This window comes from Ictidomys tridecemlineatus, chromosome 6 (genome assembly GCF_052094955.1).
Source record: "Ictidomys tridecemlineatus isolate mIctTri1 chromosome 6, mIctTri1.hap1, whole genome shotgun sequence".
NCBI classification, from domain to species: Eukaryota; Metazoa; Chordata; class Mammalia; order Rodentia; family Sciuridae; genus Ictidomys; species Ictidomys tridecemlineatus.
In genome coordinates this window covers 134,746,409-134,773,813 of record NC_135482.1, presented here as the reverse complement: position 1 = coordinate 134,773,813, position 27,405 = coordinate 134,746,409, and the positions used below count along the sequence as shown (strand labels likewise).

Below are 27,405 nucleotides of genomic sequence, written 5' to 3'. Positions count from 1 at the left end.
TGCTAAAAATTAAAAGAAAAAAAATTTTTCAAGTATAAGTAAAATAGTCCTCTTGTTATAGGACTGATCATATTTTAATTTGCTATTAAATATATTCAAGAGGACAACATAGTATGTAACATCTAAAAAACAACTATTGCCTTGAAATCCTGTTAACACTTGGCAAGTGTTTTCTGCTCCATGTTACATAGATAGGATTGTTGTTCCAATGTCTTGAGCCTAAAAACAGAAGACTTGTTATTTATAGTTGAATTTCACATTGACTTTACTGAATGTGGACTAAAGCCTGGAAGGACTTCTCTGAGTTCAGCTAAATCATATCCTCAGGAATGTTTGTGGTTTTGATAAGATTTTTGTTTCTGACTGCTTCTCCTCAAAGAATAAAAACGAGTGATTGTGCGTGGGGTGTGTGTAAGATACCAAAAGGGGAAGAAAATAATGTACTGGTTACTCCTCAGCCCTCATATTATTCTGCCTCTTAAGAGCATTGTTGATCCAGTTTGCAATACCATCTTGCTTGCCTTCAGTGTGGTAGGCAACTCTGTCACCTGGGTGGTCTTCCTCAGTCTCTTTCCCAATTTCTCCTCTGCTTCTATGTGTTGGGTTTCCAGGGTTCCATCCTCTTTGTACACTGTATTTAGTTTTTTAGGTGATCTCATTCAGTCTTAGAACTTTCCATTTCATTTAGATGCTGACAGTTCCCCAAATTATATCTCCAGTCTAGATTTTTACCTTGAGCTTCTTACTTTGAATGTCTAAACTCTCAGTTATTGACTCATCATTTCAGCTTTGTTAAGTGTCTCAAACTTTGTACCTAAAACCCAAATCCACCATTTCTTTTCTTTAACTTTCCTTTAGTATTTTTCCCTTTTTAATAAAAAGATCAAAATTCCAAAACATTACAGAAGCAAAAGCAAATGCTATATCGCATCTTATTTTTAATTTCTTCTTCCTCTTATTTTTTATATTTATTTTTTAATGTTGAGTGGACACAATATCTTTATTTTACATTTATGTGGTGCTGAGGATTGAACTCAGTGTTTCAAGCATGCTAGGCGAGCGCTCTACCACTGAGCCCCAGCCCCTCTTCTTCTTTTTTTTAATATTGATTTTATTTTTTAAATACATGACAGGAATGCATTACAATTCTTATTACACATATAGAGCACAATTTTTTATATCTCTGTTTGTATATAAAGTATGTTCACACCAATTCGTGTCTTCGTACATGTACTTTGGATAATGATGTCTATGATAGACAATGATGTCTATCATTGCTAACTCCCTGCCTCCTCCCTTCCCCTCCCACCCCTCTGCCCTATCTAGAGTTTGTCTATTTCTCCCATGCTCCCCCTTCCTATCCCATTTTGGGTGAGTCACCTTATATCAGAGAAAATATTCCAAGCCCACCATTTGCATTGCTGCAGCAACCTAGCATGTTACCAAAAGGAGAAAAGTATGAGTAAGTTTCTTTGGTTGATATCCCCTCCCACTATACATTTTATTTGATTGAATGTCCTAACTTCACTTAATATAAACAATTCATAGAAAATGAATCTAAATTCTGCATTGTTGTTGTATTAAATATATTCTATTTCTGATTTAACATGTATCAGGATATGCATAAAAGTCTCAACTGTGAAGTCGGTTTTAAATGAAAGTGAACATATTGCATAAAGTAAAAAGGAGAATTATAAGTCTCTGATTGAGAGAGCTTGAGATAAAACCCATCACTCAGCTCCTGGAACAGTGCTCTTTAATTTTATTATTTAAGTGGAATTGTGTGCTGTGTCTTCAAAATGAACATGGATTTTTTTCCCTTTAAGTGAAACTGCTATTTTTATAGTGTGTGGGAGGGGTATGAAATTTAATAGCAAATTATTTTTAACAAGAGGGTGCTTATTCATGTCAGGATTGGAATAAGCATTATGTTGCCAAGGCAAAATAATTATATTTCCAAGAGTTTTTTCTTACATAGGTAAGTATAGGAATTAAGTTTATATATTTGTGTTCACTAATTATCTCTAGGGGTTGTGTTATTTTCTCTAGTCTCTTTTTTATGGTTTCTACACTAATCAGATAAAATTGCATTTTTGTAGAAATGGCAGATTTAAACCTGTGAGTCATACATCTCCAGCATAACTGGAAGGTTGTCAAATGGAATGCAGTTTCATTTTTAGGATGAAGGTGGGAGAGAAAGAAGAAGAATTTCAATTTCTTTTTTTCTTTTAATGCAGCTTGTTTTTTTGAGAGAATGAAAGAAAGAGTGAAGTATTCTAAGAATTCATCTCTGGCTTCTTTTATTCACAGCTCTTTGAGACAATGAGACAAAGTTGGTAGTATTTATTCTGTTTTAAATAATACAAAGAATGAACTTCCACTAATAGAACTTCCATTAATAGAAAATGAAGTCATTAACCCAAGAGATTTCTAAATTTCTAATTGATTCCAACATTTTGAGTAAAAAGCTCCCCGCCTGACTCACTTTTTGGTATTGAGGATTGAACCTAGGGGCACTTAACCACTGAGCTACATCCTCAGACATTTTTATTTTTTATTTTTTGGACAGGGTCTCACTAAGTTGCCTAGGGCCTCACTGAGTTGCTGAGACTGGCTTTCAACTTGTAATCCTCCTGCCCCAGCCTCTCAAGCTGCTGGGATTACAGACAAATGCCATCATGCCCCAGTTCCCCTTCCTTTTTTGACAATAGAGTTAGAAATTTTCTTGCTGTGTTTTAAAAAAAATCACTTAATATTCTGGAGTTGCTCATAACTCTTAGACTTTCCTTCCATTTGGAGATAGGCTGTGTTGTTGCATATATAAAAATAAGGCCACTTGCTATAGTCTGAACATGTTCCCCAAAATTCATGAGTTGGAAAGTTAATCCTCAGTGCAGCAGTATTGAGAGGTGGGACTTTTAAGAATTGATTAGGGCTCTGCCCTGATGAAGGGATTAATACTGCTATCACAGGAGTGGGTTCCTAGTGAAAGATGAGTTTTGTCCCATTCCCTTTCTTCTTCTATTCTGCTCTATCTTTGTCTCACTAGGTATAGGTCCCTTGCCCTGGACTTCCCAGCCTTCAGAACTACAAGAAATAAATTTCTTTCCAAGTTACTCAGTCTGTAGTATTCTGTTCTAACAACACAAAACAGACTAAGATGAGTTTTCCTCTCATCAGAAGGACATCTGATTTAAGTTATCTGCAGTTCCTACTGCTGAGTGCATAGCTCTGCCCTTACCCCATACATATCTGACAGATTTAAACCAGTTACTGGTCCTATAATTTTTGTTCTTGGCTATTTAGGAAATCATGATTCATGGCCCCTTTTCTTGATTTTTTTTTTTTAAGTTGTGAACAGGTGGTCAGTTGTATAAGCAACAACTGGAGAGCAGAGATTACTTAGTAACTTGGAAAGGGACCAAGTATCTGAGGAGCTCAGCTTCTGTAATATCAACCCACTTTTCCAAGAGTCAACACCCAGGTCAGCTGTTGCCACCCAGGGCGGGCCCGGTCTCTAGGAAGATTCCATGCTTTGCTCTGGGAAATGGCCTCAGGAAGTTGAGGTTTGGAGACCCAATACTCAATAAGCTTCAGTTATTCTGAGGAGCAAAGGAAGCAAGGTTTAATGTTATTCTAGAAGCAGGGAGAAGACTGAACTGCATAGTTAACTTTGCTGAGTCCCTTGTAGAATTCCATATTCTTTGTTAGCCAGGAGGCAGGACTGGAGGCTTGGAGTCATGGCAGATGGAGCCAGACTTTTCACCTTTTCTGTTCTTCTGTTGTACTTGGGACAAAAGCATTCCTTCTGTATTAGAAATTCCAGGAGGAGTTTTAAGTCATGTGTTTTCCATGTACTGATTCAGTGAGAGAACTCTATTTTATCTTTTTAAAAATCTTTTTCTTTCTTTTTAAATATACATGACCATAAAGTGTATTTTGACAAAAGTACATGGAGTATAATTTATTCTAATTAGGATCCCATTTTTGCAGTTACACCTGATGTGGAGTTTCACTCAACATTCATATATGAACATAGGAAAGTTATGTCCAGTTCGTTCTACTGTCTTTCCTATTCCAATCCCCTGTCCCTTCCTTTCATTCTCCTTTGTCTAATTCAATGAACTTCTATTCTCCCTTCCCCTTACTGTTTCAGCATCCACATATCAGAGAGAACATTTGGCCTTTTTTTGGGGGGGGGGTTTGGCTTATTTACTATATTTGATCTTGATCAATTTGGCTTACACAGTGAAGGGGTTGGAATACGGGGAGAAAAGATGATTTTAAAGCATGGGGAATTTAACTCCTAGGGATTTGTGATATTGTGGCAGAGCCTGGGAAGATTGGGTCTTCCAATGTTGCAAATGACAAAGGTTATACTACCCTGGAAAAGACATACTGAGACACGGGAGAGAAACAGAGACTGGGATTTCATGTCAGATCCTCTGAAGCTTTACTCTTTTTTGGAGAAACATTTTTCCTGTCACTTCTGGCTCTTGATGTGCTAGGTTGGCTGTGAGTGGCTTGAAGTAACATATATGAACACTTAAATGCTTGGCCTTTCCCAGGCCGTGATTGGCTCTGAGAAAAGAGCCATGTGTCTCTACAGCCCCCAAGGAAACTGCTGGAAAGGCTGTGGCAGTTGCATGAGTGTGGGTCCAGAGTTAGCTCTTTGAAGATTTTTGGAAATATTTTTAGTGCAATCCTAGAACACAGCTGGCTGGCACATACTGGTAAATGTTAATTTTACCTATTAACACTTTGTTCTCAAACTGTACTGTCAGATATGAGGGATAAATTTTTGGATGTGCAGATATATATATTTTTTCCTCAGATGTTGGGCTTTTGGAAAACTTAAAGGGTTCTTGGTCAAGGCAGACTGTAGACCAAGGATGGGTGGGGAGGCTGGTTTGGTGCTAACATCAATGTTGAGAAAATGATAGCCATACCATGTCAGTTTGCTTTGCCCTTTGCTTGACCTTATTCTAGAAATATTTTCTTATTCTTGATTAAAGCCTTCCATGGCAAGAGGACAAAGAAAATATAACATGGAAGAGTGTCACAAATTGTTCCACAGAAATATCTCTTCTAAGGGAAAAATATCACATATAGGGGAGAAATTGACCTCCTGACACTGCCCTTTCCCCCCAGTGGTTTGATTTAAATGTATAATTTGGGGGTAGTTGTGAAATGAATTATTTATTTTTTCTGTCTAGGTCAAATACTTTTAAAATCTTTTGTTGAAACTCAATGAGGTCAGCACTGCTCCTGTTTTACAGGTGTGGCTTTGAGGACAGAGTTAAGTGATGTGACCAGGTTCTTCGATGTTGAGCTTTTGGAAAACTAAGCTAGCAAGACTGGATCTAGATTTCACCTGCAGGAGAGCTGAACTCAGAGCCCTCTTAGCTGAGCTGCCTCCTGATGGCAGGACCCAGCATAGCATCTCTGGGGAGAGTCAGAGCATCTATTCAGACTATTTCCTTAGTCCTTTAAAAATCTTAGAGTTAAGAAGGAGGATTCCACCCAGAGTTTCCTGATCTTAAGTTTACCAATTAGCTGTTAGGATATGTGGCAGCTGGTTAAATTGATAAGCACAAAGGTCAGAGGTTTGTGATAGACATGTCTTCTGGACCTTTGTCAGATAGCAAAAGGATTGCCAGAACTATTCCATTAACAGAATATATATATATATAAAATCTATGCTATATTTGCTATTTTGTAAATATTAAGTATAGTATTAAAAATTTGGGCTGGGATTGTAAGGCCCTGGGGTTGATATATTGTGTCCAACTACAACTAAAAAAACAAAATAAAAAATCTAAAAAAAAAAAATGTTAGTGTATGATCCAAGCATAGACTAAAGGCTTTCAATATATTCAAGGTAGTAATTTTTGAATATTATTTTAAATATTACTCAACTATTCTATCACTTTTAACCTGAACTTTTGTGCCATGAACTGTGCTAGGCACTTTTAAACAAATGTTTTTATTCCTTCTCAAGTGGGCATACCTTGTTTTAAGGTACATGGGAGATAGCAGTGAACAAAACCACACAAACTTTTTGGATTCTAGTGGAAGAGAGAAAGATAAAAAATAAATTCGAATAGTAGATGGTTGTAAAAACCAAGGTTGGGGCAGGGAAAGTCAGGGTAAAAATGGGAATTAGGCAGGCAAGTTGGAATTTGAATACCAGGGTCCTACTTGACTTCACTAGGAGGCTCTATATGCAGAGTGGGAATAAGAGAGCCTTGGTGTCATGTAACATACTGTCAATTCTGAGAACTGTTTATTGATGAACTCTTCCTTGGGAGGCTAGGGATTCTACTAAGTACTTGTGTATATTCCTCCTTAACTATTGAAATAGGGAGCATTAGCCCCAGTTTATCCAGAAGGAAACTTATTCTTTGATAACTCAGGTATAGCCAGAGAGACCCAGATCTGACTCTAAACCCCTTGCTCCTTAAAACTAGTACTAATCAGTGTCAACTATGGATGCATTTGCTATGGGAGAATTACTCTGATGATAGGACTACCTCATTTTTGGTTCTGATGGATTGGTTGTGCAGTAAATATGACTGACTCACATTGTCTTGTTAACCCTAAGCTTCTCCACCCTCACACTTGTTCTATTTAAAAGGCCTTGGGGCTGTGCCTCGGGGTTATCCCAGGCAAAGGAGTCTCCTGATTCCTGATATCATGCAGTGGGGTATTTGTTGTGTGTCAGTATGAACTCTCTTTATTCCAGCAAATCATTGACTACTTGAATTCCTGGCATTACATTTCAGTGATAGGGCACTAATTTGGTTGGCCTGTGTATCGCTGTGTTCAAGAGTATGTTGCAAATTCCTATATTTAGAAGGAAGGTAAAGTGAATGAGGGCAATAATGCCAAAGTCACTGCTATAGTGAGTGTCTACAACACAATAAGCAGTACCCTGTACTTGCAGTGCTTGCTGTGTCATGACCAATAGCTCTAAGCAGATGAGATTGTTGGATTGGAAACTTATTGAGGGCTGTGCAAAGGAGGTCAGGGGTTTAAGAGGGCTTTTTGCTCCTTCTACTCTGATATACTTATGATAAAAGTGGGGCAACTTTTGGATTAATACATCTTTGTACTGTGTTTTGATGTTTTTTTCATGTTTTGGATAATTTAATATTAGAGTTGGGTGTGTTAGTCATTAATCTAGTAAGGGGTATGAGTTTATAACTGTTATTTTATTGTCAGTTTCTTGTGACTTTCTCCACTAACTACTTCCAAAATGAACTGCTATTAATTTTTACAAGATGATTTTCTTTTTACTCAAGAGACAGTGTGAGCATTCAAGCCAAGAAATTTGTTCTATTTATTTACTTTTTTTTGAAGTAGATATATATACAGAAAAGTATACATATGGGAAATGTACAATTCACATATTTATTTAGAAACTGAACACACATAGGTAGCCAGCTTTTAGAGCAAACTATAAATTTTTAGCATTCTGATAGCCCCACACTCTGCCAATGACTTCTGCCACTCTCTCCCACAAGGATAATCACTATCTGGTCTTCTAATAGCATATCTTTGTTTTGCCTGGTTTTTATTTTATATTGTTTCATTCATATAATCTGTATGGTTTTTGTGCTTGACTTTTTTTTTTTTTTAAACTTCTCGTTGTTTGTGAGATTGTACCAGTTACTTGAAAATAGTTTGGAGATTGTTTGTTCTCATTGTGTGGGTATCCCATAATCCTTGCTCTGTTAAAGATCGAATTCTCCAGTTTTTGCTGTTGTATATAATGCTGCTCTAAACATTCTTGTATATGACTGCTGAGGGCCATTACCAAGTAGGAATGACACATGGAAATTTCCTTGCCAAGCGTACCCCATGCTGCTTAGAGGACATTCGATGGGACATTGCATGCATGCTTTAATAAGGTGACCTTGCTCAAGGACCAAGGCGGATCCGGGTTTAGAGCTGATCAGGTTTGAGGAAGTAACCAGCTCCTTGAGTTTAAGGCGTTGCCAGTTTAAGATAATGGGTTTTAGGGAAGTTGGAGATTGAAGGTTATTGCTGGGATTAGGGTGTTCCTGTTGCTTGTTCCCGTTGAGTTCTCGTGAGATTAAAATGGGATTTGGAGAGAGCCTCGTGGAGTAGGTGAATTGTGCGGGAGATGGAGAACACGTTTGCCCCTGGACCTGTGTGGAGGCGGTGTGAGAGCGGGAATAAAGAATTGCTGTTTGAACCTACAAAGCTGTGGGTGCCTCGTGAATCTTGTGCCAAGCCGAGACCTTGGCATATGACTTTTGATAAATTAGTAGAGGCTTTGTCGTAGAAATGGAATTACCTAGAAATGGAATTACGAGGTTGTGAATTGTCAGTGTGTTTAGCTGAAATAGATATCACCAAGCGGGTTAAGAATGTGAATAATTGTACCAGTTTGTATTTATATGAGAACATGAATTTTTTGTTGAGATGCTTTTTGGGGTTGGGTGGGAGATGTATATTATTCTTAAGTTCATATTTGTTCTGTGAAAGGAAATAATCACAGTTGCCTCACTTATTGTTTCAAAGATAAAGTTAAATAATTGTCTCTGTGCACTCCAAACTTACCCTTTGTTTTTTTTTTCCTCTGTGTGTATATTTGTGAATGCCCATTATATGTCTTCTACAAACATATTGATAATTGTATACAATTATCAATGTATTTTATTTTGTAATTGTATTTTTATTTTATAGTTGTATCACTTGTAGTTTGGCTGAAAAGCCATTTTAGAGGCCATCTAGTTCAGGCTTTCTATGGTCTCTGAATTCACATTGATCCTGTGTGTGTCTGACACAAAGCCCATTGTTTTAGGGTGACCCTACTCTTTGTTCATAGTTAATCGCTGCTGCTTCCACATTGAGGTGATATTCTACTTCCTTTTAACTTCTCCCTTAAATATCATGCCCTATAGGTGAGCCAAACTCCCATGATTCTTAGTGACTTTTTTTAGGAGGAGGTTCTTAGCCATTTTCTAAACTGGACTTTCAACATGTTTAGGGTCATGATCTCTGAGCCATTTACTCTGGTGAACTTGAGTGCAAAACCTTGTGGACAGTGAAGGAGAAATGTCAGCATGTGCCTGCTTTCTCCCCTCGCTCCATCTTCCTAAGATTTTTTTTTTCTTTATTTCCCAATTTTCCTGTCCTAAGCACACATTGATCCCCCCCACCATTGGATTTAAATATTGTTTAAAATTAGAATGCAAAAATCTAAATAACATTTTAAAAATAAGACCATATTGGGTAAAATGAAGAAAAATTACTTTTTATAGAAAACCGTTATATTTAGTAAAATCAATAAACATGGAAAATTTTTCTCATGTGTAATATGTGCTGTTAAGATTTCTGAATTACCAGGTGATATTAATATTCATAGAACTTAAGAATAAAAATGAATTTCTAGTTACAATTAATTTAAGGTTCATGGATATTACTTAATAGATATTTTATTTTTCTTTACAGACAAGAAGAGACTGATAGAAGATTGAAAAATGTAAGATATATTTAATGAAGCATTATAGTTTTTACTTTGATAATCCTTAGGGAAGTAATAGAACTAAAAAAATACTCTGCATCCTTTTTCCAATTAAATTTTACATGGAAACCACCAGTCATAAACTGTAAATATAACTAAATATATGTATTGCAGTACATGGTTAGAACTTATATTCTCTGACTTCATAGTATAAGAGAGTAGGCTAGATTTTGGAAGCTAGTTATTAAAAGTTACTAATGTGGTAAAGGCAGATCCATTTTATAATTTTTTTAGGGGAGCAAGTAGAAAACCGTCATAACAGACTTTAGGGGAATACGTAATATTTAAGGATTCTGTGTTCAGTGTAGACTTATAATGTCCTTAATATTCTGCATAGAAGAATGTCTAAAGTGGCAGCTTTGTTTTTAAAAAGCTTCATAGTATCATCATGGAAGCTGAAAATTATTGATTTTAGGTGTTCATTCTATAGCTGCTGAAAAAAAAATATTGATGGATTTAAAAGTTTCTTATGGTTTCCTTTTATAATCTAGCAATAATAATTAAGATTTTTTTTTGTTTTTTGTTATGGGGATTGAACTCTTGGGCACTTGACCATGGAGTCACAGCCCCAGCTCTATTTTATATTTTATTTAGAGCGAGGGTCTCACTGAGTTGTTTAGCACCTCAGTGTTTGCTAAGGCTGGCTTTGAAATCATGATCCTCCTGCCTCAGCCTTCTGAGCCACTGGGATTACAGGCATGCATCACTGTGCCACACTATAATTAAGATTTTCAATGAACCTTTTCCTTCCCATAAATTTAAGGGAGTTGGACTTTAAGCCATAGAGTAATATGAACTATCCTTTATCTTGAGTATTCACCTGAATTGAGCTTACTAAATAGACTGATTTGTTCATGAAATTTTTTTTCAAAGGTTTTGATAACATTGTACTGGCTGGGAAGAAAAACACAAAATAACCCCTACTACAGTGGTCCCTATCTTAATTTGAAAGCATTCGAGAAGCTTTTAGGACAAGCTCTGACTAAGGTAAGGAAACTACATTTGTATAAAATGACTGCTACAGCTAACACTATCACTTTCTCCTCCTCCTCCTTTCTTTTGCTTCTCTTCCTCCCCTCTGACAAATAATGGTGGGATGTGTTTTCTCTAGACTGGGCTGAGTAGAAAGGATTGTTAGTCTTTGCTGGCTTTATATACTACCACCAAGAGTCAGTGAGCCTATTCCAGAGCACTTTTTGAGGCATAAATTTCTCTCTTAATTTTAGGTAGTTTGATGACATGCACATTTACTTTCTTTCTTACATATTGTATAACTTATTTCTATGCTCATTATGAATTTAGCCTGCAGCAGAAAGGCATTTCCAGGACTATTAAAATTAACCGAAGTAAATTTCTTTATATTAATGTATTCTTGGGCAATTAATTATCACTAATGTCAGTATTCCAGTATCACCATACTGCCTTTATTTCCAAAAGAGTAGTGAATGCTAAGTGAAACTTGATAAGGTTTTAACGTTAGGATCCTTGGTTTTACACACATTTCTATTCCTTCATATCTGGGAACCTGTGTGACAGCCTTTTGAATGTTTAAGGTTTGTTTGAGAAGAATCAAGTGCCAGGACTGACAGTTGTTCTGCCAAGACTTCATTTATAAAAGGTCCAAGTGGAAAACTAATTTCTTTGTGGGATATTTATTTAGGGGAACTGACAGGGGTCAGAAGAAAATATGTAGTAAAAAATAAATAAAACATTAAGAGTAGATGCTTTAGGGGTTTTTCTGATGATTAAATGATGCTCTATTAGTAAGGCATTTTTAAAATTAATCTCTGACACTTTGTAAAAAAACATAATAAATATTAGTTATGATTGGAAGATAGAAATTTTGGGTCAGGATAAAAATACTCACCTTTCCCTACATTTCTCCTTATCTTTAAAAATGATTTTGCCTGAGTTCAGCCACATATATTAGAGAGAAATGGAATTTACAGAGTCAAAAAATTTGGGGGTTTTATGTTTTTTCTTCTTTTTATTATAAAGAGTTGAAAGCACTTCACTCAAATTCCTTGTATATCAGTTAATTCAGGGTGAGATATTATCATGTATACCTGTTGTAAGAGGGTTGAGAAAACTCCCATAGCAAATAACCCAGCTGTCTGGGATAGTGGAGAAATTGTAAAGGGCTTTGGGCACAGGGAGAGCCTTGCTTTATAATTATTTCAGCTAAGGAAACTTTCAATTAAAAATGACATGGGGGCTGGGGATGTGGCTCAAGCTGTAGCACGCTCGCCTGGCATGCGTGCGGCCCGGGTTCGATCCTTAGCACTACATACAAACAAAGATGTTGTGTCTGTCAAAAACTAAATAATAAATATTAAAAATTCTCTCTCTCTCTCCCTCCTCCTCCTCCTCCTCCTCCTCCTCCTCCTCCTCCTCCTCCTCCTCCTCCTCCTCCTCCTCCCCCCCCTCCCTCCCTCCCTCCCTCTCTCTCTCTCTCTCTCTCTCTCTCAAAAAAAAAAAAACAAAAAAGAATGATGTGGAACTTCGGCCCATGAAGTAATGCTCTTTAACTTTTTATGACAGTCTGACTCAGGTTGAATAATCTTAATATAGTGTTTATGCTAGGAATGCTTCATTAAATGCTGTTTCCTGTTACCAGTGTCTTTCAGAGTGGGCAAAAAAGTTTTGGTAGATAGCTGTGGTTCTCTTATTCCATTCTTACTAAGTGGGAATAGGCATGAGAGGCATGTGATCATGTCACCTGTTTTACATTCATTCTGTTCCATCTAGATAGTGCTTAAGGCCAGTCCATTGTATCAATTAAAAAATACTTGGTGTAATACTTGTGCTAGTGTCATAACTGAAGGTGACTCATTTTGGGGACTTGTAGGGTGAAATCCTCAAAAACCAAGCTTCAAGGGCTGGGAATATAGCTCAATGACATATTGCCTGCTTAGAACCAAGCCATGAGTTCAATCGTCAGTACCACAAAAACAAAGAAACAAACAAAATGGTTTAAAAAAAAAAAAACAACCAAACTCCAAGGTCATACTCAGGTTGTCTTTTAACTGTGGTAGCCCATCATCAATAGCTTTAACTTTATGATGTTAAATTTCATCTTGCCATGTTAGCTCTTAGGTTTCAAAGTATGTGTTAAAAAAAAACCAAAAAACAAAAAACAAACTGATGAAGCCATGCTTGCTGGTGTGTGCCTGTAATCCCAGTTACTCAGGAGGCTGAAGCAGAAGGATTGCAAGTTCAGAGCCAGCCTGGGCAACTTAATGAGTCCTTATCTCAAGGGAAAAAAAAAAATACACTGGGGGTAGAACTCAATGGGTAGAATGCCCAGTACAGCCAAACAAAGACCTTGATGGATCTGAAGATTTACTTTACAGTGGTTACTCTCATATTTTGTGAAACATTCTGGTACCAGCACTAGGCCTCATTTCCCCATCTTCTTAGGGGCAGGGTATAAGGTAGGTGCTGGCGTTTTCATGACAGGATGGGAACTCATGCCAGGATGCCTGGTCTAAAGCTTATGAAATCTCTCTTAAATCGACTAGACCCTTATTGGCGTTTTAAACACTTGTCAAACATTTGATTCAGAAATTCATCGTTCTATTATTAGTCAAAAACATGCCTGAGCTAGCTGCTAATTATTCTTTTATACATTTTCACCTTTTTCATGTTGAAAAAGTAATATGACAAATGCCCAGGAAATCATCATCTGATTCAATTATTAAAGATTTTTATATTGGCTTCTACCCACTCATCTATGTTTTTAAAGTAACCATCTTAATTTCGGAAATATCTCATCCCAAAATATTCAGTATGCATCTCCTAAGAATATTTTTCTGTATAGCCACAATGTATATATTTAAGAAATCTCATAAATATTCCCCATTATTTATTATCAAGGACATATTAAATTTCCCAATTGTCTTCTGTTTTTCATAGTCTCTTTTCTTTAATCTGAATTGTGATTTAATCAAGATTCATATGTTACATTTGGTTGTTAGTTATTCCTAGGTTCTTTAAACTATTAGTAAGTAATATCTGTAAGTAATATCACTGATTTTTTTTTTACTATAATGACAAAATTACCTTTACTATATTTAAAAATTGTAATTACTAGGTATTCATTGATTGCAGTGTCAGGACTATGCTGAGAACTTTATAAATTTTACTTAAGTTAAATTTATATTTAAAATACCCAGTTGTATTTTACCATTAAATTTTATAAGTGTTAATTAAAAATGGTTATTTTGATTAGGTTCTGTATAATTTACAAACCTATAGGTTACAATATTTGTCGTATTTCTATCTCTTAGATGAGCCAAACCAATGTTTAATTTAGTTCCAAGGAAGATAAGTCTTTTGGGTATTGTGGGGGAGGTTGCGTACCAGGGATTGAACTCAGGGGCACTCGAACATGGAGCCACATCCCCAGCCCTTTTTTGTATGTTATTTAGATACAGGGTCTAAGATACTTAGCACCTCACTGTTGCTGAGGCAGGCTTTGAACTTGTGATCCTCCAGTCTCAGCCTCCTGAGCTTCCTGGGATGGCATGTACCACCACACCTGGCTGGGAGATAAGTCTTACATGTTTGTGAATAAGTATGCTTCCCTTGACTCAGCAAGCGAGACAACCTAGCTGCCAGTACCTCAAATCTAGGTTTTATTATTGGTGAAAATCAATGAATTCTCTGATGTGGGCACAGCTAGACATTAACAATGTCTTTGTGATTCCTATTTATTTATTTGTCCTAAACCATGTATTTATTTATTTAAATCAGTTAATATATAACATCAGAATGCTCATTGTACACAAATGGAGCACAATTTTTCACTTCTCTAATTGTACACAAAATAGGGTCACATCATTCGTGCAATCATGCATGTACCTAGGGTAATGATATCAGTCTCATTCTATCATCTTTCCTATCCCATTTTCCCCTCCCCTCCCTTCCCTTTGGCCAATCCAAAGTTCCTCCACTCATTCCATTATGGATTAGCATCCACTTATCAGAGAAAACATTCAGCCTTATGATTCCTTTTTAAAATCTCTTTTTGTGCATGTGATACTGTAGAGCCATAGTTCTTGTTTTTTCCCCCCTTTAGCTATTTTGGGTTGAGGGTGGTGAATGCACTTAAAGAACTTTATTAATTCTTTTATGTTTACCATAATCACCCAAAATATTTCCTGGAGATAGACTGAATAATTTTACTGACTTATCTCCATTTGGATTTTTAAATTGAAATTGGTTTTTCTCTTTGACTCCTTTCATGTTTATTGTCAGAGAACTGTAAATAATCATTGACTTCTGTTGTTTCAATGAACTTTTGTTCATTAAACTATACCCTCTTCCTTATTTTTAATGGATCATACTACTTTATTAAATAATGTCAACTGCCTCCTAATCATCACATTAAACATCTAATACTTCCTTATCATATTAGTTGGGGAAAATGTTACAGATGTCTATTCTTTTTTTTGTCTATTCCTTTGCTCTACATTATCACATACATAAAAGGCGATTAAAAAAAAGGAATCACAAAGACATCGTGATGTCTAGCTGTTCCCGCCAATAAAACAACTCTTAGGTTTAAGACAGGGCCTGGGAATACTTCAGAGGTCGTAAAATTACAGATGTATATTCTGATTTTTATCAGCTCTTTTCTTATGTTCAATAGGTAAATCACATTGCCTTATCTAGCAAAGAAGCAAAACATTTATGTTTTTGGAAGTTCATACTAGCTTACTATTTTTTTAAAATAACTTTATTTTATTTTTATGTGATGCTGAGGATTGACTCCAGTGCCTTCCATATGTGAGTTGAGTGTTCTACCACTGAGCTACAACCCCAGCCCAAGCTTACTATTTTTTATAAAATGTTTTTTTAGGCACTTGAAGACTCCAGCTGCCTGAAAAGAAGTGGCCGGGACAGTGGCTACGGTGATATCTGGTGTTCTGACCGAGGAGAATTTCCTGCTCCTCCAGGCAGCCAGAAGAGGGAAGATTCCTTTGAAAGCTTAGACTCTTTGGGGTCCAGATCATTGACCAGCTGCTCCTCAGATATCACATTGAGAGGAGGACGTGAAGGTGAGATATGTTTTTGGCTGTCAAATTATTACTTAAAAAACTGGAACAGGAGTAGGAAAACAATAAAACTAGGCAAAAATTTCACCTGAAGTAAATGTTAAGAAAGTCTTAAATATATTTGAGGTTTCATAATTTTTCTTTTCCCTCATAATGTTAATAGTTTCCAATTTTTTCTGCAGTTTTTGGACAGGACTGTGAGGAGACAGCTTCCTGTGATTCGTTTTGTCAGCAATAATTTGTTCCAGGCCTAATAATATGAGGCCTATCAGCTGATATTTATATTCTTCTTTGATGTTTAACTATATTATAAGATTCTGCAAAAAAGTCTGGTTTCATTGCTGAGTAATTTTCTTTCTTTCTTTTAATTTACTAGAAAGGATTAAAAACTCAAGGAAAAAACAAAAATATTTTAATAATTATATTTCGATAGATTTTTAGGCTCCTGTTTAGAGTACCTAATGTAGTGGGAGAGAATATCTATCTCTTGGTCATGTCAGGGTCAGAGCTAACCCAGGACAGAGAAGGCATAAAAGGAGCAGTGGTAATGCAGTCTTTCTGTTGTGGGAGGGACCTTCTTGCAAAATTCTAAGCTTATGGTCAAATCAGTTATTTAAATGCATGTCTTATTCCTGTGGCTACTAGTTAGTGTCAGCAATTTCTGACTAAATACTTAGCTACTCTGAATTGACTACTGGAAACTACAAGTAAAATTTCTTAAAATGCTGGGAAAATGAATCTCAGTGCTGAGGCTCTAGATTCAATCTCCAATACTGCACCAACATTTTTTTTTTCTTTTAAGATATTTTTGTGCTTCCACTATCATGATGATGAAGGGTTGAATTCTGTCTGGGAATTTATGCTCAGTTGTTAGGGATTTCACTTTGCTTGTTTGTTATGAATATTATTTTATATTGTAAATGCTTTTTTCTAAGATTTTATTATGAAAACTTTCCAACTCTACATCAAATGAATTCGTTTTTCAAAAATTAAGCATGGGAACAAAAACTAAATTCTTTATCACTTAAAGGAGTTGTGGTAATGGTGATAGTAGTAGTAGTAAGTAGTATTTAAAAAATGTGAGTGGCTATTTAAGCAGTTAACATTTATAATTATTAGTGCATTGTTGGCCGTTTGCTGTCTAGGTGTGACGTTTTTATAACCCAGATGATGATTATAATACCTTTAAGGAAATAAATTGAAGTTTATAATGCATCTGAATGATTAAAATTATAAATGTTGAGGCTAAAATTTGCAACCCACTAGATTACTTTGTCATGACTGGAAAACCTGCAAAACGCAGTATTTAAATTTGTATCTAATCAGTGAAGAATAAAAGGGGCTTGTGGGCATATCCAGACTTCAGTCCTTACAGTGTGGTGGGCACTAGTGTAGGATCTAGGTCCTTTTCTTTAGTCAGGTATGTGTAACCAAAAGCAGAGGTCTGCAGTCAACTTCCCTATTGCTGAAATGTGTTGCAGACAAATCTTGCTTATAGAGCTTGGAGGTCTTGGCCTTCATACTTTAGTAGGTACAGGGGAGTACCAAGATAAGAAACCATTTCTGAGATTGGTTTATTAAAATTCTGCTACCCACCAGATTGTAGTTGATGGTCACCAAAATTTGGGATTTTTTAGGATAAGAATTGCAAAGTAAAATTTCCTAGTTTTGTATGAAAACTTACATCAAGATGATATTTAGGCAAATGAAAACTCTGCAGAACACTGAACTGAGTTAAAAAAAGATTTTAACTTAAAAAATTCAAAAGTAGAATAGCCTGTGATTTTAAATTTTCACATGTATATTTTAGTAGGATTCATTGGCACACATTTTTAAAATGAGAGAAATGTCTTTTTTTTTCTTAAAGGAAGTAGTAAAAAAGCATCAGATTATTGGCTGACCCTCTTGGGCATAGCTGCCTTGCATTCTTCCTTTTCATTTCCCTTACCCTGTGCCTTTGTCACAGCTGTAACCATTTCCTGTGGACTATTCTCAGAGTTATTCACTGTAGATTTCTGCTGGGCAGGAAGAGGAGAGTAGGCTGCCTTTAGTTTTGGCTAACCTCTGCTGCTGTGCATGGCCGAGCCTGGAGATATGGGTGCCCTGCTTAGCCAGTCTTGGGAGGGGACCCTGGTGGGAAGCAACACTTGAAAACCATCTTTACAAATGTTCTCCAGGCAGAATGAAAAGAAGGCCGGAAAGAGACTTCTGAATCTGTACTGTTCTATTCTCTCTTTTTTTTTTCTGTGCTTTTAAAAGAGTAGGTTTATGTTCTTTTTTAAAGAAGGTATATTTTATATATTTATCTGAACTTGAGATGTATTAAAGTGTATCCTTCTGAATTTCTTTTTAAATAATTTTGAAGAAAATAGGAGACTCCCACTGTAATTTCCATGGTCACAAGAAGTAGCATAAGTTCTGTGCTCTCATTTGCATATGACCTGAGATTCTTTGGGGACTTTAGATGTCACCCAGTCCATCCTCTCTTGTATTCATAGGGGTCTCATAAGGATTCGTCATACTCCTTCACTATCTTGTGTATTTTTACTTCTATTCCTGCTCCCCTTTTCTCTCCTCACATACATTGGAAAGATGTGTGCTTTAATTTTAAATTAGTTTCCCTAGAATTTCTTTTGTATCTCATTTTAAGCACCTGCAACTTTCCTGCTAGGTTTTATTCACATATATTACTTTGACAAATTTGATGAAAGATCCTGGAGGCAAAGTTGATTGGGAAGGAGGGGCTCAGCAGTGAATAGGGACTTTTTCTGCTTAGAATATGCGACAGCAGAAGAATGTACTGCATGTGCCTTCAGTATGCAAAGCAAGTTCCTCCTAATGGATCTTATCACAACTTCGTGACAATTTCTAAAAATATTTCCCACAGTTCGCAGTAGCAGCACTGGGTTTCCAAGGGAAAGATAGAGCAGACAGGCTGAGGGGTTTTAATAAAGTGAATAATCTAAAGAATAAAACAAATTCTTGTGCTTTGTTTTATAGGTTGCGAAAGTGACACAGATTTGGAATTTACATTCAAAATGCAGGATTTTAACAAAGATGATATGTCCTATCGAAGGATTTCAGCTATTGAACCAAAATCTGCTTTGCCATTCAATCGTTTTTTACCCAACAAAAGTAGACAGCCATCCTATGTGCCAGCACCGTTGAGGAAGAAAAAGCCAGACAAAAATGAGGATAACAGAAGAAGCTGGGCAAGCCCCGTCTACACAGAGGCAGATGGGACATTTTCAAGGTAGTGGAATGTGATGTGATGATGGAGTTCTTTAAGCTTTGTGAATTTGAGTGGTATTTAAGAATGGTTCTTAAAATGTATTTCAGAGATAATGAATTTCAATACTGATAATTTTTTATACCTGTTTTTAGTCATATATATATATATTGAAGATATTTGTTCTGTTAACATGTGTCAGCATATGATCTGCTAGGTCTTGTTTAGGTGTGTGCCTTCAGTTTATTGGTATTTTCAATGCACTGGATGACCAATATTGTTCATTGTGAGCTGCCGTGTTTTCTTCCATTTTTTTTGTTGATCTTAGTGGACGTGAAAAGAATCCTTTATTTCCCCATCAAATTAGCAGAGCAGAGTGTGATTTTTCATATCCAGCTTCCTGTAAGGAGGTGTGTGGTTCTGAAAGTGGTTCAGATACTGAGGATGAACGAAGGTTGCCTGATGTGATTTTGGATGACTTAGCCAACCGCAGATTCCAAGTGAAAAAGAGGCCCCTGAGTTTCATTTCGAAAACCACCTCTCTCCACTCTGGTCCGCATATATTTTCTCCTGATACATTAGCCTATGGGCTACACACACTGACAAGGTCAGAAATGTATTTGTCCTGGATCTGGATATCTGTCATGCTGTTGATTTAATTCAGAAAGTCATTCCAAACTGCAATTTGTCTTTCTTTTAACATCTAATTAACTGTCCTTAGCCGTGTGTATCTGGTTGTTCTCTAACTAGGATGAGATGGCACCTTAACTTTGTTCTAGGAACTGTGGTGACAACAGTGGGAGTTACTTTGCTTTCTTCACACTGCTGTAAACTGTGAGGTGGAATGCGTGCCTTATGTGCTCTGGTTCAGATTGCTCATGCAGTATCTTAACCTGGTTGGATGTTTTGAACAGTAACCAGAGGAGAACTGGAAGCACCAATGCAGAGAATTGGGCAGCAGGCCGAGAACCTTCAAACTCCTCTCATTACTTGGAAGAGGAAGAAGAAAAACCAACAAGGTTACCCAACATTGTCAAGGATGATCTGTATGTGCGAAAGCTAAGTCCAGTCATGCCAAATCCAGGGAATTCTTTTGATCAGTTTCTTCCCAAATGTTGGATTCCAGAAGATGTGAACTGGAAAAGAATAAAAAGGGAAACCTCTAAACCGTGGTATAAAGAATTTCAGGGATTCAGGTTTGTCTTTATGCGTGTTTCTGTCCTTCCAGTGTTCATTCCTTACCCTGACCTGTGCATTCTTTGTGCATTTTTTTTTTTTTTGTGAGATGGAGAAAATCTAATTTTCCCTCTAACATCTGTAGAACTTCTAAAATTGAAAACATGTGTTCAAATTTAAACTTTAGAATCTGGATGTTAAAAAGCTCTCCTGTATGTAGTCATAGCTTGACATTAATTTCAGTAGTCAATTCTTTTCTTCTCTCCCTCCTTCTTTTCTCCATGTCACTTTACAGTAGAAGGTATTCAGATTCTGAGGATGAGGACTCGGGTTCAACCAATTTTAGTAGAATACAGAGAGAACAGTATAGGCTAGATGGCAACTGCCAGAGATCTTCACTCTTGCTGGAACTAGCTACTCAACAGGCCATAAAATCACCGGATACGCACACAGCGAGGAAAAGCAGTGGAGTCTCAGAGGAGCCCAGGTGCAGCTGTCCGCCTGAGTCTGTTTGGGGATCTGGCATCAGATACCTGCTGCTGCCTACTTCTGCTACATTAACCCTGGGACCTGACTATGCTCAATCTTGGAAACTTAATATATTTAGTACAAAAGCATAACCTATAACATATTGCTTTCTGTGTGAGCATGTCAGCTTGGAAATCTGTAGGATTTAATGTTCTTTATTAGCACAATAATGTTTCAGAGAGTATATTATTTACATGTGACATAGTTCTTTTGGAAAGCCATTCCAAAAAGGCTTTCCAAAAGATTACCTAATTTTACAGTTGTGCTGTGTATGGAGATGTGGAGAAAGGAAATAACTTTAGAGACTGGGAAGGGTAAGTCTTATGGGAGAATGAAAAAAAATTCATCATGTTCTTTTATGAAACTTAAGAGCAATTAATTTTTTCTTTCATTCTTACCTGTATCTATTGCATAAAGTACATGGTGACCAACTCTTGAAACTTTCCAAAGTTATTCTCTCTTCTCTAGTGAGAATATTAGGCCATTCTAATAGAATGAAGAATTGGGCACAAAGGAGGGTGTGTGTGTGTGTGTGTGTGTGTGTGTGTGTGTGTGTGTGTGTGTGTGTGTGTGTGTGGTGTGTGGTGTGTGTCAGGTGTACCCAATCTGAGTTCTAGGCCTAGGCCCATCACCTGGCCTTGATAGTGCCCAGCAGGGAAGTATACCCTGCTCTTGTTTCTTTAAATGGTACCCAGGAATGTCATGAGTGATGGCATTAAATGCTAGTCTGTCTTCCTTGCAAGAGTCCCTCCCCAGTCCCTAAAATAATTCACCCATGGAAACTCTCTACTACCCAATTACCTTTTCTCTTCAAACTTAATAAGCTTCTTCCTTCCTTTTTTTCTGTGCTTCAGTCAGTTTTTATTACTTCAGGCCCTCCAAACATACTCTGATGACATCTTGTCTTCTGAAACAAATATCAAAATTGATCCCACTTCTGGCCCAAGGCTCATAACCCGCAGAAAGAATCTCTCTCATGCATCAGGCTGTAGGGGAGATGACTTTGAGATGCCAACTCTGGATCCCGACTTAGAAAATGATGATTTCTTTGTGAGAAAGACTGGAGCTTTCCATGCGAACCCATATGTTCTCCGAGCTTTTGAAGACTTTGGAAGGTTCTCTGAGCAAGATGATTCTGTGGAGCGAGATATAATTTTGCAGTGTAGAGAAGGTGAACTTGTACTTCCAGATTTAGAAAAAGATGACATGATTGTTCGCCGAATTCCAGCACAGAAGAAAGAAGTGCCTCTGTCTGGGGCCCCAGATAGATACCAGCCAGTCCCTTTTCCTGAACCCTGGACTCTGCCTCCAGAAATTCAAGCAAAATTTCTCTGTGTACTTGAAAGGACGTGCCCATCAAAAGAAAAAAGTAGTAGCTGTAGAATATTAGTTCCTTCATATCGGCAGAAGAAAGACGACATGTTGATTCGGAAGATCCAGTCTTGGAAACTGGGAACTACAGTACCTCCCATAAGTTTTACCCCTGGCCCCTGCAGTGAGGCTGACTTACAGAAGTGGGAGGCCATCCGGGAGGCTAGCCGACTTAGGCACAAGAAACGACTGATGGTTGAGAGGTCAGAGTGTGTTTCTGCAAGGATTTGGCTTGTAATGGATGGTCTTGTGTAACTTTTCTTGTACAAAACAGCATCAGATTGTTCAACCTTGCATGATGTGTGCTATTTTGAAGCATTGTTTAAAAATATATTTATATTTTGCTCTAAGAAACTTGTCATTTTGTAGAAAAAGTGCAATTCCATATTTGCACATCTCTTAGGCATATTTAAGAAGGTGTATACATACATCTTACCTTCAGCTATAAGTCTGTGGTACTCTGCAATATGAAGTTTCCTAAAAATGTTTTCCAGTTATATTTACAGACTTTTATTTCCATGTCCAGGCATTTCTGTAGTAGTCTAGTGTCATTTGGTTCTATATGTTTTTTCTCATATTTTGGAATGTCTGCCTTTTTGAAGTAAATATTTCCCTTAAAATATGGCATTGCAAATTTCATTTAACTTGACTTTTGCTTTTGACCTAGGTTTCTTGGACTATTAGTTTGTGATATTTTTATTTATAACTTAAACTTCAGTTCAAACTTTGTTAAAATGCATGAATGTTATTTACTGTCTGCTGAATTTTACATGTATGCAGTTGTGGCCATTTTGGCAATAATCTATGTGTTAGGCGACTTGTTTGTTTTTTGAATTGTTGTTTGTTGAATTTAGGGATGGACAAATCTGATTAGGCTTAGTTAAATTAGTAGACTAAATCTAACTTGTCAGCTCCTGACAATGGAGGCCTTTTCCTATGGATTTTTTTGCTTAGTAAGTTAAACCTGTATTTTGCGTAATCTTAGCTTCTTGAGATATGAGATTGATGAGAACTTGGTACATGATCAAGAATATTGCTGAGGAAGCAACCTTTTGAGATTTGCCCATCTTCAGTTAGACATGTTAAAGTTGTTAAACAATTAGAAACTAACAATTGGCAAAAGTTACTTTTTTTTAATTTTTGGTTTTCTGATTTCTTAGACTCTTTCAAAAGATTTATGGTGAGAATGGGTAAGTTTTTGTGGTTCATATTAAAAATAAATCTGTGCATATTGCTTGTTGTTTGTAATTTGCCATTGCATTTCTGTCCTGGCATGTCACTAAATGGGGGTGTTGTATGCAGTGCATGAGATTTTAAAATGGGAAGTTTTAAAAAATTAACTTTGTAACCTAATGGTAATATTTCTGTGTCTGAGTGCCTATTGCATGAAGCGCTGTACTTAACAGTATAATATCTGTTGTATTGAAAAATTTTAAATTAGCTCCATCTCCTTTTCTGTTTTTCAAATTTAGTGAGTTGCTCAAAAGTAATAAGAACATTTGTCTAAGATTATTTGATTGCCAGATAAACTACGTTTCTGATTTCTGGTTGTTGAAACTCAAACAACTACATTTTAGAAAGTCTGTGATGGAAAAAAATAGTATGTACTCAAGATTAGAATGCCTGCAATTGCCATAATTCATATACTCAGCTCACGGGAAGCTTGTTAGTGGGGAAGTTGAGTGGCATTGATCGTCCATTAGAGTACATACCTCTACCCTGATTCCTAATCAGGGTAGAGAGTTATAACATGGCTCTGTATAGTGTAAAACTGGACTTCCAAAATTGCAAAAACTAAAACTTTGATAGTTTTCAATTACTTTTCCAAAGACTAATTAAAACTAATTCTCGGTTTTGGTCCACTGATGTTTAATTCTACTTATTTGGTAGACATGATAACATATTATAAAACTAACTTTCCAGATTTTTTTCTATTTCTAGAATAACTGAAACTTAAAAGTAAGTCATTCATTCTTAGTACAAAATCACCAGATGGTTATATCTTATATTTTCCACCAAACTTTCTGTAACTTATTGTTACTAGTTTTGGAGCAAGAGGAATAAAGTTTAAGGATGTCAGATAGTTTAAGTTTAATGTGCAAAATGTCTTCTCCTACCAGGATTTATTTCATGTCTAAGAATTGCTACTTTTGAGAATTTTGATAGTCCATAAATCTTGTTACACTACCATGATTACCATTTCTTCAAGCTTCAGCTTATTATAAGTACTTCTTAGCCACTGATTTTAAAAATCAGGATCTCAGTATGTTTTCATGTGCCATGTAAAACAGGTTATCCCCTATCCAGATCCTTATGTGCTCAAAAACGTTTTTATCTGTGAGAGTGAACCACAGTCTTCAGCATGACAGTTAAGCATCTGCTCTTCCCAGTTCATCGTGGGAAAGCTGTTTTCACTTGATTAAAAATCTCTTTGCAGCTTCAAGAATTTTCAATAACTTTCAGAAAGAATTTTCATTTGTAAATTACATATGATATTATAACATAAGGAAGTCTCAGGAAGAGTTATTTTTCTGGAAGGGGTTACAAATACCCAGAATGCAAATAGTTGGTGGGTAAGTAAACATACCTAACCACCTCACTGACTACATGTTCCTCCTTAGTGTAGGGAATGTTGTGTGGCTAAAAGGAAACCTTTGACTGAGGGTAGAACTCAGTGGTAGAATGCATTCCTAGCACGAATATGGCCCTGGATTTGATCCCCAAAAAGAAACAACAAACAGGATTTTTGTGAACTATAGCTAGCAGCAGCAAATGCTTCCTGTAGACAATTCCAAGATTATTGTTTGGCTAGGACAGTGTTTGTTTTAAAGGCTGGTCCCTATGCAGTTTAGTGCCAAGGCTACACATAAAAAAGCAAGATAATCTGTAAATTGAGACTGATGAATAGTGCATGACTTGTCTAATAATGGGAAATTATGTGTCTTTAGAAAACTCAAGGGTGTTTCAGACCAGTTGAAGTAAAATCTGACATACAGGATTTTTTTTTTTTTTTATCAGCAATGCTTTCCTTGAGTTGTTCTCTGCAATGAAAATAAAATGGAAATTCAAATAGATTACTTGTAGGCTTTTAATCTACAACATGTTTCATGTTTATGCTCAATGATCTTTCTCTGAACATATGTACAATGTTAAACCAGTTGTATTTTCCTAGAAAAGCATTATTATTATTCAACATCCTGTAATTGAAAACTAATTGCCTATAATATAAATGCTTTTCTTTTCTATTTGGTTAGGGCCTATTTAAAGAGAAGTAGGCAATGTATTTTGAGTTCTTAGGCAATTCAATTCTGGCTTGCTTTGTTTTTTTTTTGGTTGTTTGTTTTTGCTGGGGATTGAACCCAGGGCCTTGTGCATGTTAAATAAATGCTTTGTCACTGAGCCACACCTTCAGTCCTGAAGCTTGCCTTTTAGTTGGCATTTAACTCTAACACCTGTCAGTGTATTTTTAGTGAGATGCTTTATATGTGGCTGTCATGTCTTGTGTGTGCTTTTTTGTTGCATGCATTTATATTGGTCTCATTCTATGAAATTTGAAAATATGGTGAAAATTATGCCTTTTGGCATAAGTTGTTAATGACAGATAAAAATTTGTTATAAGGATATATGGAAATAATCTTGTAATGTGATTAAACCATTAAATCTCCTAGAAAATAAACACTGATTTAAGGTGAAGTTGTAGTCAACAAGAATAGATTCTCCTTTATTTCAAGATCTGACCAGAAGATTCTGTAGACATAAGATAGCAGAAAGGAAGGGAAAATAATGCTCATGTGGGTTACTTTCTGGAGATTTGTTTTCACCCCAGAGGATATCTTGTTAATGTCAGGAGACACTTTTCATTGTCACACACACTGTAGGTGGGTGCATGCTTTTAGAATTTGATGCCTTTGTAGCCAGGGATGCTACTAAATGGTCTGCCATATGCAGGATAGCACTCTGTAACAAATAATTTTCTGACTCAAATATCTGTAATGATACTATGATTTACATGATAAATGTATAAATTAAAAATGTCCATTATGTTGCTGTATTCTAGTTTATGGTCATTTCAAAGACTTACATGGGTTTTAGCTTTTTACCCCCCCCCCACAGGATTTCTATAGTGCCTAACACAAATACATTTAGAGGTACATAGTAAGTATTTTCATAGCTCCCTCTGACAGTTGGGAATCCCTAACTTGGTATTTTGGAATTTCTATTTGCTCTATAAAGCTATTAGTGATTTTATATTCAGGAAAATTTGATTCATATTCATTCTTTTTGATCCCTTACTTCTTATATATTCATCTATAAGTTTCCTGAAATTGGTTTTAAAATAACATGCCTTAACACTGGCCATAAAATGCCAGGGGCATCTTAGGCAATTTGAGTAGTAAGAGAAGAGAATCATACTTTGAGTGATTTTGTTTCATGATTGATACTTTCTTACTTAAACTTTTTCTTTTCTTTTTGTCTTCCCCTTAAATGCTATTATATATTAATGCTCATGCACATATATAACATGTACACATATATAGTTTTCTATGTAACTGAAAAGGCAAGATGTTACACCTATATTTGTTTTGGAAAAAATCCAAGTGCAGTTGTAAATTGGAGCCTTTCCAAATAAGGAAATACAACTGTAGAAGGTAGATGAATTATGAGAGAATTATGATTGTTTTACCAGTGAATAGTCCTTTGTTCAATAAAACAGACTAGATGTGTGTAGTCCTTTATTATTTTCCCAGTTTTCCTGATGCTACCTCTGGTGCTTATTTCAGTTCTTTGAGGTAGACAGGTAGTTGTTATCTGCATTATAAAGACATGGGAGAAGGAGAAACAGTGATTGCAACTTTCCCAGGGATGTAGACTTATGAGTGGTAGAACCGGACTAGGGCTTTGCCCCGTGAGATAATCCATAGAGACTGCTTGGCAGTGTTGCTGGCACATGGTAAAACCCTCAGAAGTTTAGTAATTATGCAGTGAATGCTAATAAGGATGGAAAGAGTTTCATGATCTGATTGAGAGATTCCTGTCCTCTAAAAGTAATAGATTTTAACAGTGTGGTTTGGGCTGACTTCTCTCATTTAAAGTGGCTTGATGAGTTAGCTTTTAGGAGATCCCATGCAATCGTATTTGCTTTAATAAGAATTGGTATGTAGCACCCAGGTAGTTTTTAAAAATGCAACCAGCACAGACTTATCCAGTTATCATAACAATCACCTTACCAGATAAGGAACTGAGGTTTAGAAAAGTGAACTGCTGCATGAATGGTGGGTGAAAGCTGGGCTGGAGTCCTCCCCTCTTGTCTGATTCATGTGCCTCCTATGGAGTATGCTTAGCTTTATGTGGGTAACTTGATAATCTTAGGGAACAAATTGTGCTCACATTCCTGCCTTTCCAGAAACTTGTCTACTCCAGACCATGTTTTGTCACCGTGTTCCTATTGAGGATGTACTGGGTGTACAGGGCAGGAAGGATGCAGC

The 27,405-nt window shown here is 36.4% G+C and overlaps 1 protein-coding gene across 18 annotated transcripts in view; it reads left to right on the top strand.

Annotated features, from left to right (window-relative positions):
* Positions 1–27,405, top strand: part of Lmo7 (LIM domain 7) — a 208,227-nt gene that overhangs the window by 135,689 nt on the left and 45,133 nt on the right. For 12 of the 18 annotated variants that reach the window (XM_078015778.1, XM_040281389.2, XM_078015772.1 and 9 more), the window contains 7 exons: positions 9,484–9,514; positions 10,430–10,543; positions 15,420–15,618; positions 18,616–18,868; positions 19,759–20,040; positions 21,403–22,122; positions 23,080–23,109. In XM_078015778.1, coding sequence (XP_077871904.1) covers positions 9,484–9,514; positions 10,430–10,543; positions 15,420–15,618; positions 18,616–18,868; positions 19,759–20,040; positions 21,403–22,122; positions 23,080–23,109 — 1,629 coding nt within the window. The remainder of the gene's footprint in view (positions 1–9,483; positions 9,515–10,429; positions 10,544–15,419; positions 15,619–18,615; positions 18,869–19,758; positions 20,041–21,402; positions 22,123–23,079; positions 23,110–27,405) is intronic. The other 6 variants (XM_078015780.1, XM_040281395.2, XM_078015782.1 and 3 more) reach the window with 4 other exon arrangements.